The sequence below is a fragment of the Labeo rohita genome, chromosome 15 (assembly GCF_022985175.1).
Source record: "Labeo rohita strain BAU-BD-2019 chromosome 15, IGBB_LRoh.1.0, whole genome shotgun sequence".
Taxonomy (NCBI): Eukaryota; Metazoa; Chordata; class Actinopteri; order Cypriniformes; family Cyprinidae; genus Labeo; species Labeo rohita.
The window spans coordinates 30,831,521-30,854,215 of NC_066883.1; the positions used below are offsets into that span (position 1 = coordinate 30,831,521).

General features: G+C 34.5%; 2 protein-coding genes across 2 annotated transcripts in view; both read right to left on the reverse strand.

Moving 5' to 3' along the window:
* Nucleotides 1-704: 704 nt before the first annotated feature.
* si:dkey-23k10.2 (uncharacterized) lies at nt 705-19,210 on the reverse strand. Its single transcript, XM_051128785.1, is given in 28 exon segments — nt 705-1,977; nt 2,060-2,233; nt 2,521-2,694; nt 2,780-2,953; nt 3,051-3,118; nt 3,120-3,225; nt 3,348-3,521; nt 3,849-4,022; nt 4,365-4,600; nt 4,602-5,098; nt 5,101-6,158; nt 6,780-6,878; nt 7,096-7,194; nt 7,366-7,464; nt 7,668-7,766; nt 7,917-7,961; nt 11,353-11,535; nt 11,713-11,886; nt 12,110-12,283; nt 12,408-12,581; nt 13,149-14,718; nt 14,721-14,938; nt 15,027-15,089; nt 15,886-15,993; nt 16,185-16,304; nt 16,497-16,616; nt 16,872-16,979; nt 18,950-19,210. Coding segments are annotated over 27 exon segments (6,483 nt in total). The 5' UTR covers nt 16,976-16,979; nt 18,950-19,210; the 3' UTR covers nt 705-1,778.
* Nucleotides 19,211-20,949: 1,739 nt separating this feature from the next.
* Nucleotides 20,950-22,695, reverse strand: part of si:dkey-23k10.5 (GTPase IMAP family member 8) — a 33,193-nt gene continuing 31,447 nt past the window's right edge. The window contains 7 exon segments of the mRNA XM_051128786.1: nt 20,950-21,080; nt 21,158-21,637; nt 21,640-21,681; nt 21,684-21,824; nt 21,903-22,250; nt 22,253-22,463; nt 22,466-22,611. Of these exon segments, the coding sequence (XP_050984743.1) occupies nt 20,950-21,080; nt 21,158-21,637; nt 21,640-21,681; nt 21,684-21,824; nt 21,903-22,250; nt 22,253-22,463; nt 22,466-22,611 (1,499 nt within the window).

Consider the following 22,695-nt stretch of genomic DNA (forward strand, 5'->3'; position numbering starts at 1 on the left):
AGAGATCATGACGGAACAAAGATGTTGATATTTGCGTAGGCACACGCAGGTGATTAAATGCACACACGTGTATATATACACACACAAAGAGAGAGACACGTGTATTTGATACTTCAATAAACATTTATAGATCCTGATTGGCAGAGAGGAAGTGGAGGAGAGGAAACAGATGCAAACCAAGGGCCTCAGGGAAAAGGACATTTTGAATAATCATTTTACTAAGCAGTGATAAAACATGCATTGATCTGTGTGTGTGTTTATGTGACCCTTCCCAGACTAACCTAACCAACTCTTATATTTAGATATTGCTTATCTATTTTGCAACAACAAATATATATTTTTATTGTACTTTTTTGTTTGATGTTCACCAAAAATTAAGTAGCCTATCATCAAATGCCCTTCCTTTTTGTACCATACTGATAATCTGGGATTTAAATCACAAAACTAGAACATTTTATTAATTTGAAAAAATAATAGAAAATAAAATGTGATGACATAATACTATGACCTATGACCTATGATCTTCTGCAGCATTTTAAGGTAATAATCATGCCACTGAGCCATGTGAGATATTTTGTACAGTTGCTTTAAAACAAACTTTTCATTCAAATTTCAATAAAATGATAATTATACTGAAAAACAATACTAATTTACAATAGATTTTAGAAAGACTTTTTCAATCAACTGTATTCTAAATGCATAATTCCATATAGCTGATTTCATTCAGAACTTTTTTTTTATACAAAATTGTTATTCTGCATTTTTCTTATCACATTTACACAAGTATCTGCGATAACGGAAAGATGTACAAGGTACGCTAATGTACATTTGACCTTTACATTAAACTCGCACATTCTTAAGGTTGGCAACATGCACCTGTCATAAAGAGCACATAAATGTATCCATACATACCTGCTCATCCTGTTATATACATATCTTATGATGCTAATCCTTTGCAAACAATAAACATCAATGAGTCATGTCTAAGATTACACCAGTTTAAAATAATTTTACATAATTTACTGAGAGTGTAGTTGCTCTTATGTAAGACAGAAGTGGTTTTAAAACTCTTACAGACTGGTAAACATCTCCCTCTAGTGGAAATATATGGATTTGTGTACACTATAAAAACAATGGGTGTAGAAATTAGAAACCAGAGGTGGCTAAATTTCAGTAAAGTAACTTTTTTTGGAACACATTGGTGGTAGGTTTGTATTTAAAAAAAAAAAAAAATCACAGGTTTGCTAAATTACGTTACAATGCAATTTTGTCTTGACCTACAACTTTCTATACATGAATTTTAATGTGATCACATTAAACACACATACCTTTATGACAAATTAACAGACACAAGAGACCATTGAACTTTTGAGTGCAGCTTACAAAAGCAAGAATGTAGAAATGTTAAAAAAAAAAAAAGTAAACAATATAATTAATTGTAATAAACAGTAAAGTCAAAGTGCAATAGCATGTAGCTCACTAGCTGTGAGGACTTAATACAACACATGGCTATATAGTCCATGTTTCACATCCATCTCATTATTTTTCTGTCGCTTATGTCCTTGTGGCATGAAGAAGGATGTGGAAAACTGACAGTGGTTAGTGTAGTATGAACAAGAGTCACTGGAGAAAGTCATGAGTGATGATCTGAGTGGAGTCAACTTATCAGTCATACAAAATTCAACTCATTCTAAAGTACAAAGACTTCAACAGACATACAAGGATCATTTCAGGACAGAAGAATAAGACAAGCGTATTTCTTTAAATACTAGGGGTATCTAACAATAATGATGTTGTCCATACTGTAGTGTTTGCAGTTTATAGTTTGGGTCATCCTTCATAGCAGAGAACTGCTGCCTTCCTGAATCTTGTAGATTGTTCATGTACAGATCCAGTTCTCTCAGGTGTGAGGGGTTCGATCTCAAAGCTGATGCCAGAAAAGCACAACCTTCATCTGTGAGACCACAGTATTCCAAACTGCAATGACAAATTGTGATTAAGGAAGACTGTTTCAGGCAGTCTTATCAGAGAAGATATAGAGCAAAAATAATGATCTTACCGCAGTATCTCTAGTTTGCAGTCAGGCTTTTCAAGAGCAGTAGAAAGCATTTTCACCCATGAGCTTCTCAGTTTATTTTCAGAAAGATCCAGCTCTCTTAAGTGTGAGGGGTTTGATCTCAATGTTGAAGCTAAAGCAGTACAACCTTCCTCTGAAATTTTGCAGTCCCTCAGTCTGCAGAGAAAAAAAAAACAAATTTTAATGCTATTGTTGATTGTTATACATAGTAGTTGTATCAGTTTTTGATCATTTTCGATCATTTGCTAAATAACATTTGTCATTAAAGCATGTAGTTCACAGTTTATTTTATACACTCTATAATAAATACTGTTTGTGTAAAAAGTTTAACATGAATGATGGTTCTTTGATGATATGATGAAATGAAAATCAATGGACCAATAGCAATATAACAAATAAATAATGAAATCTGCATTTTCAAAATGATTTTGACATTAACTTACCGCAAAATTTCCAATTTACAGTTTGGACTCTTCAAAGCATCAAAAAGTGCCTGCACACCTGAGTCACCTATTTTATTCCAACCTAGATCCAGTTCTCTCATGTGTGAGGGGTTTGATTTCAAAGCTGAACCCAAAGCAGCACAGCCCTCATTAGTGACTTCACAATGGTCCAACCTGCTGAGAGAATGACACATTCATTTCTCTCCCTAGTTTGGAAAAAAAGAACTTATTTGACAAATGTGCTGAGTGATGATCTTGCCTGAGCATCTCAAGATTACAGTCAGAATTCTCCAGATCATCAGATAACCTCTGTAATCCTGTGTCTCCAAATTTATTTCCAGACAGATCCAGTTCTCTGAGGTGTGAGGGGTTTGATCTCAGAGCTGAAGCCAGAGCAGCACAACCTTCATGACTGATACCACAATCCCTCAGGCTGCACAAAATAAACAGCATAGACAGCACTGAATTGTATCCATGTTTGTCAGTTATGATTCTCAATACATTTATTACTCTCTGCAAGATAACTTTACCTCAGTATCTCCAGTTTACAATGGGGATTCTCCAGTCCATCAGCGAGGATCTTCATTCCCAAGTCTTCCCAATTTATTCCCAGACAGATTGAGCTCTTTCAGGTGTGAGGGGTTTGATTTCAGAACTGAAGCCAGAGATGCACAACCATCACCTGTGATACGACAAAGTCTCATCCTGCAGAGGAAATGGAATCAGATCTAGATTAATGGACACATAGTTCCTTAATGGTAACAAGAGAGAAATTAATGTAAAAAAAAATATGTTTTAGGATAATTATATACTGTAAGTAATCTTACCACAGTTTCTCCAGTTTACAGAGGGGATTCTGCATTTCAGCAGAAAGAATCTTCAATCCAAAGTTTGTGATTTTATTTCCAGACAGATCTAGCTCTTTCAGATGTGAGGGGTTTGATCTCAGAGACAAAGCCAGAAAATCACAAACTTTATCAGAAACACCACAAAACTCCAGTCTGGGAGGGAAAAAAATAAATCAGGGGTTTCTTCATTAAAGACTTTTAAGACTTCTTCTCAACATCATTTTTGCAATAATTGTTTTTTCAGATGATAAGGGGGGTTTGAAACAAGGTAAACTGACATGAATGCTTGCATATGAAGACTGTATCATAACTGTATTTTGTGTTGTTTCTAATTTTAAGCATGAACTATATTTACTATTTTATATTTTTTATACTGTATTTAGTATATTAAAAGTAATATAATATATTACTTTTCTACTATATTTACTTTTTTTTTTGCAATAAAGTAGGTAAATTAACCTATGAAAATTGAAGACTTACTTCAGTGTTTCCAACTGACATTGAGGATTTTCCAGTCCAGCACAGAGTAGCTTGAGTCCTAAATCATTTATATTACATTTAGTCATGTATAACTCTCTCAGGCATGACGTCTTTGAGGAAAGAACAGAAACTAAAGTGGTAATGCCTTTTCTTGTCAGGTTATGCTTACAAAGCCTTCAAAGAAATAAAAGAAAAAAATATTTTGTTCTGTTTTATAAACATTTACAAACAAGTCATTTCAGCATGTGTATGTATAGACAGTGTTGGGTGGATTACTTCTGGAAGTACACAAATTTTGTAGATTACACACTGCTTTAATTAAAAGTACTTCTAATTGTTAAAATACTTCTAATGACTTAATTCAAGAATAATCTTGTTGTGTTTAAAAAAAGACAAAAATACAATAAAGAGTAAAAACAAACATATTCCATTATATTATATTATTTTTTTTTTGTTGTTGTTATTTTTTGTTATTTTTATATATTAACTTTAACTATTACTACTGGAATAACATACTTGGCAGTTCTGGATGCTTCAAGCACTGGTTGTAGCCTCTGAAGACTTTCATCTGGCAAGACGTGTGTCCCAATGTATTCATTTAAATCAAACACATCTAGATTTTGCCCTGAGGTCAGCAATACAAAGACCATTGCTGACCACTGTGAGGCTGTCAGTTTGTTATTTATTCTTGACTCTGATTTTAGATAATGCTGGATTTCCTCCACTAGTGAATGATCATTCAGTTCATTCATGGCAGTGGAACAGATTGATTGATTTCTCTGAAGAAGGATTTTCTTTGATCATCTTTTTAATTAACTTAACAATTCTCTCTTTGCTGTCAGAGTGGTCTTCTGTTTGCGTCAGTAGGCCTCGTAAGAGAGTCTGATTTGATTCCAGTGAGAAGCCTAATAGAAAGCGAAGAAAGAGGTCCAGATGTCCACTGGAACTTTGAAGAGCTTTCTTTACAGCTTTTTTATAGAGGTCAGATATTGATATTGAAACTTGTGTAAAACAAGTCAGAATGCTGGGTAAAAGTCTAGGTTTGTCTATCACATTTATGTTTTGATTCACAAAGGATAGGTACACATATAAAGCTGCAAGATGTTCCTGGACACTCAGATGAACAAAACAATAGACTTTCCCCTGAAACACCCCTGATTCTTCTCTAAAGATCTGAGTGCACAGTCCTGAGTACACAGATGCTTCTTGCACGTTGATGCCACATTTTCTAAGATCTTCCTCGTAAAAATCAGATTACATTTCTCCAGCTGCTGAAAAGCCAGTTTACCCAGTTTAAGAACCATGTCTATATCTTTAATGTTCTTATTATAGGCCTTTTCATGCATAGTCCTCATCTGAATGAGCAGGAATTGTGTGTACATTTGAGTAAGAGTCTTGGGAAACTCTCCACTCTCTGTTTGACTCAACATCTTCTCTAGAACAGTGGCTGAGATCCAGCAGAACACTGGGATGTGACACATGATATAGAGGCTTCTTGATGACTTCAGGTGTGAGATGATTCTGTCAGACAGACTCTCATCTCTGATTCTCTTCCTGAAGTATTCCTCCTTCTGAGGGTCATTGAAGCCTCGTACCTCTGTCAGTCGATGGACACACTCAGAGGGAATGAGATCAGCTGCTGCTGGTCTGGAGGTGATCCAGATGAGAGCAGAGGGAAGCAGATTCCCCGCAATGAGGTTTGTCAGCAGCACATCCACTGAAGCAGATTCAGTTACATCACACAAGGTCATATTGTTCTGAAAATCCAGAGACAGACGACACTCATCCAAACCATCAAAGATGAAAATGATTTTAACTTCACTGGAAGAGATTTCCAGTTCTGTGTCCATGAAAAGCTGTAGAAGATCTTTAAGACTTTTTTTTTCATCCTTTATCAAATTGAGCTCTCTGAAAGGAAGTGGAAATATGAGGTGGACGTCCTGATTTGCTTTCCCTTCAGCCCAGTCCAGAATGAACTTCTGCACAGAGACGGTTTTACCAATGCCAGCAACTCCTTTAGTCAGCACAGTTCTGATGCGTCGCTCTTTTCCAGGTAATGGTTTGAAGATTTCATTCAGGCTAATTGATGTATCTTCTGTCATTGGTCTCCTAAATGCAGTTTCAATCCATCTGAGCTCATGTTCATTATTGACTTCTCCATGTCCACCTTCTGTTATGTAGAGCTCAGTGTAGATCTCATTGAGAGGTATAAGGTTACGGTGTTTTGATATCCCTTCATGCAAACACTGAAACCTGCTTTTTAAATTTGTTTGGAATGCATCTCGAATTTTATCAAGGGGTGAAGCAGCACTGGAAAATCAAAATAAATCTTGTTATACATTTTAAACCATTACTCACATAGCACACCACTTATCATTTTAATATATATTATTTAATAAGGAGATTTTAATACTTGTAAATTAAAGCAAATTAAATGAAAATGTAAATTAAAGACAAATAAACAGATTATAAAAACCCAGTTAAAAACTAGACAGTTTCTGCCACTAAATAAAAAATAAAATAAAAAGTTATTGTGACTTTATCTCACAATTCTGACTTTTTTCTCTAAATTGCATGATACAAACTCACAATTCCGACTCTTTTTTTTCTCAGAATTGCATGACATTCTGGGTTTATATCTCGCAATTCTGACTTCTTGCAGTTAGGTTAAATTAAATTGTGGCTCAGAGTAAGAAGAAGAATAAGCTTAAACAGTGAATCAGTAAGTTGGCATTCTCAACCCAACTTAATTAAGTGGATTTAATAGTAACAACTTTGAAATAGTCACAAGCGTGAGACTTAAATTCACAATTGTTAATTGTTAGCATTATGTATTTTTTTAAAGTGCTGTTTTTAATAGCATTGCATAAAACTTAAAACTGAAAAGTGATAGAGAGGAAAACCTAATTAAAATTAATGTAAATAATTTACTTGGATTCTTTTAAATTCTCTCTGTGACCCATTGAGTGATCACTCCTCATGGACTCATGGCTCGGACATGGAGATGCTGATCTTCCATGCTGCTCTGATCTGCAGTGAATCAAAACATTACAGCATTAATAAAATGGATTTAATAGTCACAACTGTGAATTAGTCACAAGCATGAGATATAAATTCACTGTTGTTAAAATTAATATTATGTCTTTTTTTTATTTTTAATGTGCTGTTTTAAATAACACTGCATAAAACTTAAAACTGAAAAGTGATAGAGAGGATAACCTAATTAATATTAATGTAAATCATTTACCTGGATTCTTTTAAATTCTCTCTATGACCCATTGAATGATCACTCCTCATGGACTCATGAGTGGGACATGGAGATGGTGATCTCCCTTGCTGCTCTGATCTGCAGTGAATCAGAAACATTACAACATTAATTAATAAAGTGGATTTAATAGTCACAACTGTGAATTAGTCACAAGCATGAGATATACATTTTTAAATAACATTGCATAAAGCTTAAAACTGAAAAGTGATAGAGAGGAAAACCTAATTAATATTAATGTAAATAATTTACTTGGATTCTTTTAAATTCTCTCTATGACCCATTGAGTGATCACTCCTCATGGACTCATGAGTGGGACATGGAGATGGTGATCTCCCCTGCTGCTCTGATCTGCAGTGAATCAGAACATTACAACACTAATAAAGTGGATTTAATAGTCACAACTGTGAATTAGTCACAAGCATGAGATATACATTCACTGTTGTTAAAATTAATGTTTTTTTTTAAATGCTGTTTTAAATAACATTGCATTAACTTAGAACTGAAAAGTGATAGAGAGGATAACCTAATTAATATGAATGTAAATCATTTACTTGGATTCTTTTAAATTCTCTCTATGACCCATTGAGTGATCACTCCTCATGGACTCATGGCTGGGACATGGAGATGGTGATCTCCCCTGCTGCTCTGAGCTGCAGTGAAACAGAGACATTACAACATTAATTCAGTTGATGATCATCATTAAGAACCAAGTGCTGCACAAATAACCAGGTGTAACTGTGAAAGAAATACTAGACATAAAAAAATAATAATAAATGTGTTTTGTAATCATGATCATTTACCTGGGCTTTTCAACCTTGAGTTGATCCATTAGATGATGATAAATCCTATTGACCAGGTCTTGTTAAATCTGATCTGCCCTTCTGGATTCTGCTTAAGGGAAATGGAAATGGTGATTACTTTTAGCTACCATTTTGGCATTTTTCGATTTTTCGACGGCAGGACAGTGGAGATACGACAGGAAGTGAGTGAAAGAGAGAGAGAGACAGGGGGGTGGGATCCGGAAAGGTTCACGACTCACGAGGCTATCGGCGCCGATATTCATTCATGTATTTATTTCTTACTTACTTACTAGTGGGCCTCCCCTTACGAAAAAGAAGTTTATTCAAGTGTGCTATTAGTATACTTCTTTGAAACTAAAAATAGGAAAGTATACTTTCAATCTACTTTTTATGTACTTCTCAGAAATGTGCTTTATATACTTATCAGAAATATACTTAAAATTACATTTAAGTATACTTGATTTATACTTAGAAAAAGTATTTGAGCTATACTTGTGCTCTGAGAATCTGTTTTCATTGTTATATATGAGGGATGCTATTACACATCTTCTGTACAAAATTTCCAAAACACAAGCGAAGAAACAAAAACAGATGCTTTCACACTGTAAAAAATGCAAATACATATTTTCCATTTTATAAAACATTTTGTCTCAAATACTAAAAAATGCTATTTTTTTAAACTAAAAACCCTTGTCAGACCAATAAAATTACAATAATGTTGTCCCAACCAGTCAAACACAGTTGTCTGAACAAAGAATTTCATATTGTTGAAATTTCAAGGCTTTGTAAGTTCCCAGCATGCATTGCAGCATGAATAAATTATCCAGTTACTGTTATAGGATTATTGTTTTGCTGTTTGCTGACTTCATTTAAACTTTTTTGTTGTTGTTTTGTCATTATTGTTAGTTATTTGTTGTACTGTGACATACAGACCTAATCTTTTTAATATTTGCTGATTGCCACCGTTCTTGAGGTTTGTGTATCTAGTTTTGAGGCCTAGATACTTTCAACTACTTATATCTATTTCCTAAATATTTTAACCTTGTAAAAAGTTTTATAAACAAAGACAATGTTGTCTACATATTAGACTAAATTATTCATAATGTTGAGTATGTTCAGATATTTATGTAACAAAATATATACAAATTAATATTTAAATAGGGACATAGTAGTATACTTAAAGTATGATATGAAGTTCACTTAAAGAAAACTTACGAGTATACTTAAAGTATAAAACTACTAATCTTGTAGTTTACTGAGAATTTACTTCAATGTGTACTAAAAATGCATAAAAAGTATTTAATTAGTAAACTTTCAGTATACCTATTAGTTTACTTTTAGTATACTTGCAGTACAAACTGAAAACATAGATGTAAACTAGTTGTGTACTCAAAGTTTACTACTGTTATACTTAAAGAATACTTAAAAGTATACTTTTATATTCTAGAAAGTGGGCCAATTTAGTCCCAAGGAGTATAAAAGTAGTACACTGAAAAGTATACTACTAGTATGCTGATATTTGTATACTTACTACATAAAGTATACTTAAAAATATACTTGAACTTTACTTAAGTATACTTAATAAAATTAACTTGAAGTGTACTTCTTTTTGGTAAGGGTCAGTAACCGGTCACATTTTCAGAACTCATTTCAGCTACAATGACTCTGCAAATGAACCAAATAAAAGTAATTGACAGACTACTAGCCTATTTGAAAAATAATTACAAATGTAAGCAAAGCAAAATACTGGACAGTAGTCACATACTGTAAACGTTCAGTTTCCTTTTTGGTTTTAAGATTACCTCTCAAAACAAGAGCTGTTTTTGTAAGGGTAAAAGGTAAAACACGTAGTCCAACTAGTTGTGTAGCTACGTCATACATCATTTTTTAGATGGACAAACTGATACCGAGACTTCTTTCAATTTCCAAATTCACATCTTAAAGTAAAACAAAAACCAAGCTAAAACAAAAAACAAACAAACAAAAAAAAAAAACACTCAATGATTGTCTTATTTCAGTATATAAACAAGATTCAAAACACACGTACTTTAATTAATGTTTGATATCAAACTAATTAAAAACAGATACACCAATTAAGCCACTCTAACATTTGTCTCTCTTCATTTGCATACGGTTCTCACATAATCACTCACCCTCATCTCTAGAGATCACGAGGATGTAAAAAGGACAGGATAAACCAGTTTCAGATTTTAATTGTTAGGCAACATAAAGCTGCTTTTTTAACTACTTAACTACCTTTAATACAACTATTTGGCTAAAATTTGTCTGAAACATATCAGTCGGTATTTATTGCACGTCGTCCTGTTTAATTGTGCTGTAAAGCACCTGTGATCACCTGCGAATTACAGTCATTCAGTAAACATTTGTTGCGGCGATATTAAATTAAGTAATATGTACGCTACATGATTTCTTTACGATTTTTGCTCGAAGAATTCCAAAACATTAACCAATACATAAGACTATACCAGTAACCACGACCTACCTGTTATACTGAGTTTCTTCGTCTTGAGTAGCCTACGTACTGTAAATGTTTTCACTTTCTGATTTGTATACTTGTATCCAAACAACAGCTCAATGGGCGTACACAAGTACAAACAATTGCTACATTTCAAAAAGACCTTGTTTTCTCCTGGTGAGAAGATTAAGATAAAACATTTGTTTAAAATAATAAAGATGGGAGATAGATTTTTAGTTTAATTCACACAATTTGAATTGACAGCAAAACACCTGGGTTTTCCTTAAAACACATCTTATGCACGAATATTTTAAAAGAAAGAAATAATGAAATACATACTGTTAGCAACGTTTTAACAGATTAATTACAAGTTTGAAAAACTTGCACAATACAGCTTTATCAGTTTGCAAAGTGTAGAGTGTATTATATAATCACAATAAACTAAACACAAAAACTTTCCAAAAAGTTTAACTATGTGTTTTTATTATAAACAACAATATTTAAAGGCATAAAACAACATTAAATGTTAAAGATCATTTAACGAAGAGAAGTGCAGAGAATTGTTCTCCATTTCATGGCATATCGCCCTCTGCTGGATAGAAAATCTCAAACACATTGAGAAAATAGTATTATCACCTAATGTATTGGACAGATTTTAAACCATCAAAACCAACAGATCATGTACATTAGAAAAAGTTAAATTGTAACAATGAATTACGTATTAAAACACTGTGTACACAGTACACCGGTACAGCTTTACTGCAGCAACAAATCCACTGAGCAGCCCATCCATCAGTTCTTAGTTGGACTCTCTTCAAATGCAACTTTTACAAAAGAAGACATTAAGTTAAAACACATCTATTATTGTAGACAAAGGTGTATTTCTTCAAAATGTTTCTTCATTTCTAGTGCAACCTTTGTCCCTTGGTTAAATACAGAGTTACAAAATTATAAAAATCTCAAACGTACTCTAATTTCTCCAGTTTATAGTTTGGATTGAATTTTATAGCAGAGAGCAGGTTTGCTCCCATGACTGTGATTTTATTTTCAGTCAGATCCAGCTCTCTTAGGTGTGAAGGGTTTGATGTCAAAGCTGAAGCCAGAGCAGCACAACCTTCATCTGTTATATCACAATCTCTAAGCCTGGAGACAGAATAATGACACAGCATTCACCCTCTCATTTTAAAACACACTGTATATTCACTTTCTATACTTTTTTTTTCTTTTTTGTCAGGTACTGAAAATGTGCATGCATTCAATTCAATTTCCATTAACTAAAGATGTTTTCTAATCACCAATCCTAAATAATAATAATCTTACCATAATATCTCCAGTTTACAAAGAGGATTCTTGAGTCCATCAGAGAGAAAGTTGACTCCTACATCGCCCAATTCATTCTCTGACAGATCCAGCTCTGTCAGGTGTGAGAGGTTTGATTTCAGAGCTGAAGTCAGAGCTGCACAACTTTTATCTGACAAGTTACACAATCTCAGCCTGGAGAAAGAACAATGGGACACTGTAAATTCTTTACAACATTTTCACAGTTCATTAAGAAGCTCTTAATAGTACAACGTTACAGCAACCTAATATCTTAGGAGAGTAAAAACATCTGTATGACAGATTTAGACATCCAAATATATAACTAGCATTTTAACTAATACCGACACATCTGACAATTAAATTTACTTTTTTTATTTGTAGATTTTAAAGAACTTACTTCAGTGTCTCCAGTTTACATTGAGGATTTTTTAGTCCATCAGAGAAGAGCTTTATGCCTTGATCTCCTAGGTTATTTTCAGACAGATCGAGCTCTCTCAAATGTGAAGGGTTTGAATTCAGGGCCGAAGCCAGACAGGCACAGCCTTCGTGTGTGAGACTACACCGCCATAACCTGCGCCAGAAAGTTTTGTTTGCTCACATTCTAGTTTCAGTAATACAATGCATGATACAACATGTAAAAATGCTTAGAAATTGTACAGGATCTATTTGTAGTTTTGAAAACATGGAGGACTTACCACAATGTTTCTAGTTTGCAGTGAGGATTTCCCAGTCCAACAGAAAGTAGCTTCACACCTGAACTCTGCAGATTATTGAAGTTTAAGTTCAATTCTCTCAAACAAGAGGATTCTGAGCTGAGAGCTGATGCCAGATCAGCACAGCAATTCTCTGACAGACTACAACAGCCAAGCCTGAAAAAATAAAAATATGAAATTGAAATGAACTAATAAAATAAGATCACTCATAAACACAATAAAAAAAACAGGAAATATTAAAGAAAAATTATTTATTTGGTTTTTATATGATCACCATTAAACACTAAAAATACTTTGAACTTAATTTAAGTGCTGGTGCTTTGATGTCAAAAGGAAATACAATTAATGCTTGTAAAGTCATAGTCAAATGCGCATACACTACCTGTCAAAAGTTATTGAACAGTAAGTTTATTAAATGTATTTTTAGAGAGTTTTTTTTTTTCATTTATTTGATCCAAAGTACAGCAAAACAGTAAAATTCTAAAATATTTTTATTATTCAAAATTATTTTATTATTCAAAATTTTACAGTTTTTGCTTTACTTTGTATCAAATAAATGCAGGATTGGTGAGCAGAAGAGACTTCTTTTTTTAAAAAAAAAACATTAAAAATCTTTTGACTGGTAGTGTATCTGTACATGCAAGCTCAAAACAAGGCCCTTTATGTACAAGAAAATATGCAAATGTTTAGTCAAAACTAAACGCATATATACTGTTCACTTACTGAGCTGATCTGGACAATTCAACCACAGGCAGAAGATTATGGAGAACTTGATCTTGCGTGAGGTGTTTTTGGTTGAACTCATCCCTGATGTATTTTTTTAACTCAAACACTTCCAAGTTCTCTGAGGTAAGCAACACAAAAACCAGCGCTGACCACTGTGATGGAGATAGAATGGCATCTCTGATGGTTCCAGATCTCAGATAGTCTTGGATTTCGTTTTCCAGAGTATGATCACCTAGTTCATTCAGACAGTGAAAGAGATTGATGGATTTCTCTGGAGAAAGATCTTCTCTAATCTTCCTTTTGACATATTGGATAATTCTGTCCGTATTGTGAGACGTTGCTTGTGTTTGTGTCAGCAGGCACTGAAGAAGAGTCTGATTGGACTCTAAGGAGAGACCCAGAAGGAAGCGAAGGAAGAGGTCCAGATGGCCATTCTTACTTTGCAAACTCACTTCCACAGCCCTCTCGTAGATTCCGAAGCATTCTGGATACTGAACGTCATGTTTTAAGGACTGGTATTCACTGAGAACATCAAGGTTTTTCACACTGAATGAAAACATCACATACACAGCTGCTAGATGTTCCTGAATGCTCAGATGGACAAAGCAGTAGACTTTCCTCTGACACAAACCAAACTCCTCTCTGAAGATCTCAGTGCACAACCCTGAGTACACTGATGCTTCCGTCACGTCAATGCCACACTCTCTCAGATCTTCTTCATAGAAGATCACATTGCCTTTCATAAGGTGCTGAAAAGCCAGTTTCCCCAGTTTGAGGATTATGTTTTCATCATTCACTTTCATTTTGAAGGCTTTTTCATGCATAGTTCTCATCTGAATGATCAGGAAGTGTGTGTACATTTGAGTGAGAGTCTTGGGAATCTCTTCACTCTCTGCTTGTCTCAACATCTTCTCTAGAACAGTGGCTGAGATCCAGCAGAACACTGGGATGTGACACATGATGTAGAGGCTCCTTGATGACTTCAGGTGTGAGATGATTCTGTCGGCCAGATTCTGATCTTTGAATCTCTTTCTGAAGTATTCCTCCTTCTGAGGGTCATTAAAGCCTCGTACCTCTGTCAGTCGATGGACAAACTCAGAGGGAATGAGATCAGCTGCTGCTGGTCTGGAAGTGATCCAGATGAGAGCAGAGGAAAGTAGATTCCCAACAATAAGGTTTGTCAGCAAAACATCCACTGAAGCTGATTCAGTCACATCACACAACTTGACATTGTTCTGAAAATCCAGAGGCAGGCGACACTCATCCAAACCATCAAAGATGAAAATGATTTTACCTTCATTTGGAGAGAATTCAAGTTGTTTTGTGCCCATGAAAAGTTGTAGAAGATCTTTAAGAGTTAATGTTTGGTCCATTATCAAATTGAGCTCTCTGAAAGGAAGTGGAAATATGAGATGGACATCCTGATTTGCTTTTTCTTCAGTCCAGTCCAGAATGAACTTCTGCACAGAGACTGTTTTTCCAATGCCAGCGACTCCTTTGGTCAGCACAGTTCTGATGGGCTGGTCTTGTCCAGGTAACGGTGTGAAAATGTCATTAAGGTTGAAGTATCTTCTGCTGCAGGTTTCCTGGAGGCTTTTTCAATCCATCGGACCTCATGTTCACTATTAATCTCTCCACCTCCACCTTCTGTGATGTAGAGCTCAGTGTAGATCTCACTGAGAAGTATTGGGTTTCCCTGTTTTTCTATTCCCTCACATAAACAGTGAACCATTGCCCACAGATCTGATACAAGTTTGTTGTGGACTTCAGCATGCTGACAGTCAGTGCTTTAATGCAAGTTAGAAAACACAAATTAGCAAGCACAAACACTAATCAATGATCAGTTTCAATTTATATGTATTTATACGTGAATACCTGCACTTATGGAGTGTTGGCCTTAGCTCATCACAACTCTGACATTGTTTTCTTGCATGTGACCTGAGCACATTACAGACTTTAGTTCACGAACAGTCATTACGACGAGTAATTAAACTTCAATTTCAATAGCCTTGAAAAACACTGGAAGCTCTACTGACCTATATATGACCACACTATTTAGAACACTTTTATCATGTAATATTCTTGTATTCAAAGCAGACTTTATTGTTAAGTACACTGCAGAAACTTTCCGTGGATGCAATTTTGAAGGACATTTTTCAAGAAATACAGTTAAGGTCAAAAGTTTACATGTTACAGAAAGTTCAAACGCTCACTGATGCTGTATCAACTGTAGCTTCTGAAGGGCAGTACTAAATAAAAAAAAAAAAAATAAAAATAAAAATAATAATAATAATATATATAATAATAATAATATATATATATATATATATATATATATATATATATAATTTAGGCAAAATAAGAAAATGTACAAATGTACATGTACATCTTCATTCTGTTCAGTTTTCACCCCTTAATCCATCTGTTTTCCTTCTGGAGCATCAGTGAGCATTTGAACCTTTAGTAATAGTTACATGAGTCCATCAGTTGTAAAAAGATGGATCTTAAAATCATACAGTCATTGTCGGAAAGGGTTCAAATACACAAAAATGAGTTTAATTCTATGTATTGCTTGCTTTTTCTTTGAAATTGTTTCTTTGAAAAGCAAAATGTGTTTCTACACTATTTTTTCCAGTGTATGTACTTTTTATTTCCACAGATGTCATCATTTAAAACAGCAGTTTTAGAACAGTTTTGTAAGCTATCTCTATTTTTTTAATTACTGTTTTCATACCTGTCTTTATACACTTTCCCAAAGACCACCGGAAGCTCTCTTGACTGATTGCTGCTTATGGACACAGAGCTGTCCATTGGTGAGCATGGTCTCTCTACCTGCATTAAACTTTAAAAACAAAAACAAGCAGCACTTTTTTCAGAAATGCTTTCATCATAAAACATTCTTATATTCATAGCAGACTTTTATCAATAAATATGCAATAACTGTGCTCAGAAGTGCCACTATCTCAAAATTTTGCTCATTTTCTTTTTACTGTACACATTGATTTTTAATGCTACATCCATTTTTGTAACTACCTGTGTTCATACCTGTCTTTATCCTCTTTCCCAAAGACCACTGGAAGCTCTCTTGACTGATTGCTGCTTATGGACACAGAGCTGCCCATTGGTGAGCACGGTCTCTCTGCCTGCACTGAACTTTAAAAACAAAAACAAGCACCACTTTTTTTCAGAAATGCTTTCATCATGAAACATTATTTTATTCACAGCAGACTTTTATCAATAAATATACAATAACTGTGCTCAGAAGTGCCACTATCTCAAAATTGAGCTTATTTTCTTTTTATTGTACACATTGATTTTTAATGCTACATCCATTTTTGTAACTACCTGTGTTCATACCTGTCTTTATCCTCTTTCCCAAAGACCACCGGAAGCTCTCTTGACTGATTGCTGCTTATGGACACAGAGCTGCCCATTGGAGAGTTCGGTCTCTCTGCCTGCATTAAACTTTAAAAACAAGAACAAGCAGCACTTTTTTCAGAAATGCTTTCATCATGAATCATTATTTTATTCATAGCAGACTTTTATCAATAAATATGCAATGCCTGTGTTCAAAAGTGCCTTCATCTCAAAATTGACCTCCTTTGCCTTTAATTGTATGCAGATTTTTTTTAACGCTACTTCCATTAAAAAAAAAAATTGAACTGATTTGCCTTTGAACTGAAAATATTGATTTTAATGCAACTTCTATGTTTTAAGTACCTGTTTTCTGGTTTGCCAGCATCACTACAACATGGTTTAAGTTTCCGGCACTTTTTCATGGGCTCACAGCATGGCTCTGCTGAGCCTTGTCTTTCTGGCTCCATTGATCTGTAACAACAATAAAGCACTTCTTTACATACAAAATTCTCCTTTCCAAGACAAAACTCTCTATTTGTGGACTGAGAAATGTTTAAAATACATTTTACTGTTTTGATTCTGAATTGATTCTTTATGAGAAATTAATAAAATAAGTAACTTCATAGTTTTTATTTATTAGATGTGACTACTAGGGCTGTGACGGTGGCAGATTTTTTCCATCGCGGTGGTAATGGACCAACTACCGTCGGTGACGCGGTGTTGATATATAATTTTGAAACACAGCAAATGTGCGTGTTTATTTCAGCCTACAAAACACTAAAGTAAATATCAAAGACATTATACATTTAAATAAAAAAGTAGCCAAAATAAGAACGGTAAATATTAAACAAACATTTGTTGCATAAATTCGTAACAACCTCGCTCAACCCTTGTCCGACGGCTCATCAAAATTACCGGCCCGATTAACAAAGTAAAGTGTTCCTGGAGTTTAGGTTTGAATCACTATTGAAGTCTTGTTACAAACAAACAAGATGTATGCACCAAAACAAGACAACATAGGATAAATGTCCTTGTTGAATATGCTGTATAAAATTTTGACACATAATAACGCTATTCTAAGATCATATGTAAGATATGTTAAAAAATAAATAAATAAATAAATGTTTGGCATTTGATTCATGACATTACCATTCAAAAGTTTTGGGATTGCTATGATTTTATTCATTTTTTTAAAGAAATGTATACATTTGTTTGACAGGGATGCAATAAACCAATAAACAATAACTAAAGACATGTATAATGTTACAAAAGATTTCTATTTAAAATAAATGCTGTTTATCTGAACTTTTATTGATCAAGAATTCCTGTCGCACTTGATTAAGCACAACCATTTCACCGGTGATAATCAGAATTGTATGTTGAGCAGCAAATGAGCATATTGGAATGAATTCTGAAAGATCATATGACACTGAAGAGGAAAATTTGAAATTGAAAAGTACAGATATAGTGCAGACATACATATATTTTGACTTATAATAAAATGTAATTTAATGTATTAAATTATGCTTATTCTATTCCATAAAATGCTGTGATGTATTTGTCTTCTCATTTAAAGTGTACCAAATGTAGGCTACTTTTTACATTTTTGTCCATAAAATTTTGTTTAATCTAAAATTTTGCTTGTATTTAAGGAACACTTTTGTGTGTGTGTGTGTCCTTAGATTCCTGTTCATTTTGTACATATAAGCCAAACTGTTTGAACAATCACACCAGGATAGATTAAAAATGATTCATTCACACTCCACAGATACAAGTTTATTTCAGCTGTTGCACTCACAAGATTACAACTAATAACGGACCGTTTTAAAGCGTTGCAAGCTACAACACAACACACTGAAATGAATGTCTACAACTGCTGTGCTTTATCCTAACGTTACACAAAGAATGCCTGCAATCGTTCAAACTAATAGAAACATTATAAACACTTACAAAATAACGAACAAATGTAGTTTAGGCATACGTCTGCACAACGCTGAAAATACAATTACCTTTTGATATTCCAGCAAACCTGCTGATACAAGGAACGTAAAATGAAATTCTCAGTTCCATGCACATGTCCGGAAAACTCATGAATATTCATGTGTGCTCCGCCCACTGAACCTGAAAATCTCGGAAACCGAAAATATCGTAACACCACCGCGGTGGTGCGGTTGTCATTGCAACCGTCACAGCCCTACCACTCCTATACACAAATGTCTGTTTGTTAGTAGTTCTATTTATTTTACTAGAAACAGTACAGTAAACTGATACAGTATGCACTAACCATTTGGACCAAGCATTGCGGAGAAATAAACTATTAAAAAGTTACTAACTTCAGTTGGAAAAGACACTTTATAGTATCCAACTTGCCAGTGTAATAGAATATTTTATCTAATTTAAACCACAGTAACCTGGACTTCATTCTGTGCCAGTTGGCTCACCTGCGTCAGGTGGATCTCGTTCCGCCTTGGTTGTTTGTTGATCCAGCAGCACACTTGCGACGATACAGTTCAGTTTACAATTTGTGAGTGAAAACAAAAGCAAAAAAGATATCCATTCTGAGGAAAAGTTGCCCAGAACTAGGGCTAATCAGCGTGAGTTACGCTAGACAAAGACCACACTGAAGTTACGTGACGTAAGCTCGATCAATTCTCAATTCAATTCAATCGATTCAATGTCGCAGGAGCATATTCCGCAAGTAGGCTTTCAAGTTAGTGGAGTTCAGTTTAGGGGTGTGGTTAGGTATGAGCCTACTATACAACCCATTTGGAGCTGTCCCGCCCACCTGGCGTTCATTCCGATGCAGCGTAGGCATTTAGTAGGAAAACAAAAGATTAGACTTTAGATTAGTCTTGAAATTGTATTTTGTAAAAATAATAACAACATTCACTTTCAGCATGCACTGGTATGGCAAACAAAAAAGTGTACCAGTCTCAACAAAACATTAGTAGGAAACTGGGTAAGACATTTAACCCTCTCCAAATCTATTTTGATTTAGAGGAATAGGAAATACTACAGTGCATTTTACCAGTTTACCATTTACCACTGAATACTGGTGACTCCACTGACTGGTGACTAGACACATCATGGGCTCTAGAAAGGTTGTGCATATTTTTTTCTGAACAGGGTTGTAGCAATAAATTACATCAAATTGTGTGTGTGGATGTTAAAGTTTGCTACATGATGGCTATACTTACAAAAATAATTTGTTGGATACTGACAAAAGTAGTATTTTTAGACAGTTCAATGTTAAACAGTGGTAATATAGTCCTTGTACACAGTGAACTTCAGAAAAAAACATTGTAGCAATGTAAAGAATTCTTGTAATGACATGCATTGTTGAAATGTAGCTAGACATACACAGAGATAAATTATAGTAAAAACTACAGATAAAAAATACAATATCCTATAGAATGATTACACATACTTATGGTGTTTCTTTTGTGCTAACATGCAATGCTTTCTTTAAAGTGTAGCACAGAAGGTACAACAAACTTTAAACTGTATTCAAATATCTAATCTAACAGGTTTTTCCAGTTCTAGCTCCTCCTAAGATTTAATAACCTTTCAGATTAAAAAGTTCCTTCAGTGATGGACCAGTATTTCTCATCTCAAAAAAAAACAAGACAGAGAGCTTGTACACTAACCCTGTACACACAATTAAAAAATTCACCTAATCTCTATTAAACTATATATTTAATCTGATTTCAAAGCCAAAATATTAGCAAAATATAAACATCCCCCATCTCATTAGGTGATTTGGAAATTATTTTGCTGGCTTTGAGAGTTTTTGAACTTTGTGTGAATACATACGATACACAGCTTACTTGTGAAATCGACATCAAATTATTAAATAAATCTAAATAGAGGCCAAAGGACTGAAGGCATCAGCATTGTAAATCCACAAGCTCTTTATTAAATTGTTCATTTACATATTAATTTTTCATTTTTTTAATGTTCGTACTTTTTGTATTATATTACTTTGAGGAAAAAAAGTTAATGTTGTTAAAAAGGCTAATAATGAATAGATATACCAGTAGTCTCATTCTATGCATGTTGATGATGTACTCCATTATATTGCTGATCAACTTATGTTTGCATTCCAAATTTATACCATGCTTGGCATGTTTATGTTAGTTTCTTAAAGGACAATTTATGCAAAAGGAAAGGAATTGTAGATTTTGGAATGTGTTTTGTACATACATATACAGATACAGATGCTGATAATTGTCCATTGAGATGTACATTGTATACCATATATAATATGGTGATTATATATATATGCTGAGATATAGCATATAGATAGCTGAGATATAGCATTATCCATTATTATGAGTGGAAATAAAATATGTATCCAGTTCAAGTTGCTTAAAGATAAAAGCTAAATGTTAAGTTGTACAGCAGTTTTTATATACTGTTAATATTGCTATCAGACAATGTCTTAATCTAATCTAAATCCAGTACTCACACTTTTTGAACTTGACTTGAAATGCCTCTCTACAGGTGCTTCTTGGGACATCAGGGACACATATGCTGAACTTGTCCTTGAGGAAGGACTGCATCCTTCAGCAACTAAAAAGAAAGGAATTAATACATCAGACAAACCTTTAAATATTGCACAATATGCAAATAAATAAAGAACAACTTACAATTTATTGGATCATCCATACTCTGTGCTCTTCTAATGGGTACAGCTACTGTTCTTTCAGCTCTTTCTAAAGCCTCTTCATCTAGTCTAAAAGGACATCCTCTATTTTCAGCCACCATCTTCTTGATCTTCTCCAGGAGTTCTGTGACCTGAGATCCATCACCCCAGCACTTAGTGTTGAGAACATGATACCTGTTCCCACATTTCTCAATAAGCCACTGGAGAGTGTCACCTTCACTTGCAATGAATAACTCTATAGGAGTTTCTCCTAGTTCATCTCCAGCAGCAAACAGAACCAATGTGTGATTCCAGACTGTTTCACCAAGAGACCCCATGATTTTCTCTAGTGCACCTTTCTCTTCCTCTGCAAAGGAACAGTCAACACTCTGGACTAAAATAAAAGCATGTGTCCCAGAAGACCGTTCTTTTACACTTCTCAGAAGGTTGAGTTTAGCATCTTCAAGTCTTTTTCCAATCAGAAATCTTTCTCAAAACCTGGTGTACAAACCACAGTGAGTTTCCTTCTGCCACTTCACTATTATCACTTAGATTCTCTTCGATTCTTCTGTCAAATGCTTGCCTTCCCAAAACTGTGTTCCCTGTTGAACTTATGCCGGATAGGTGAGGTCCAAGCAACACCAACCTCATTTCAAAATGTTCAGCATCTCCTTAAAAAAGACAGAGCACAGACCGTAAATATTGTCAGTTACTTCACTGTTAAAACCATGATTTCATTGTTTACTCACCTGATGCTGAAAGTCTCAATTCATTTCTTTTTTGAAATTCAGCCTTTATCTGTTCTGCTCTTTTCTCAACATTTATCCTTTTGTTCTTCACCTCTTGTAAATTTTGCTTCTGTATTTCAAAACAGCATCCCCCTCTGTTTCCTGCAACCATCTCTTCTATCTTTTCAAACAGCTCTGTCACTTGATTGCTATCATCTGTGTTTTTGTTGTCAAAGACATGATACCTGTTCCTACATTTGTTTAATATCCACTGAAGAGCTTCTCCTTCACTCTCAATGAACAGCTCAATGCCTGTGTCTCCCAACCAGTCACCAAATGTAAAGAGAACAATCATGTGATCCCAGACTTGAGACCAAGAAGAGCAACATGTTCCTCTACTGCCTTTCTGTACACTTCAGTAAAAGAAACATCCACTCTTATGACCAGCAGGAAGACGTGTGGTCCTGGAGGACAGTGAGATGGACACAACACAATCTCATCTTTATAGAGTCTGGGGGTGTATTTTGAGTGGTAATTTCTTTTTCGGCCTGGAGTGTTGACCACAGTAACATGCCTTCCTGTACAGTATCTCCTTCTTGTACTGAAGATGTAAGTGATCTTTTGGAATCAAATGCAGATTTGCCCAGGATGGTGTTTCCTGCTGAACTCTTCCCAGATGCATTGTAACCCAGTAGTACCATCCTTAGCTCTGAGAGGGGATTTTTATTTCCTGCAGGCAGACATAAATGTTTTATTATGGCAGGTCTTTGAACTCAGATTTTTAATGAACTTCAGTAATATGAATGCATCTCTG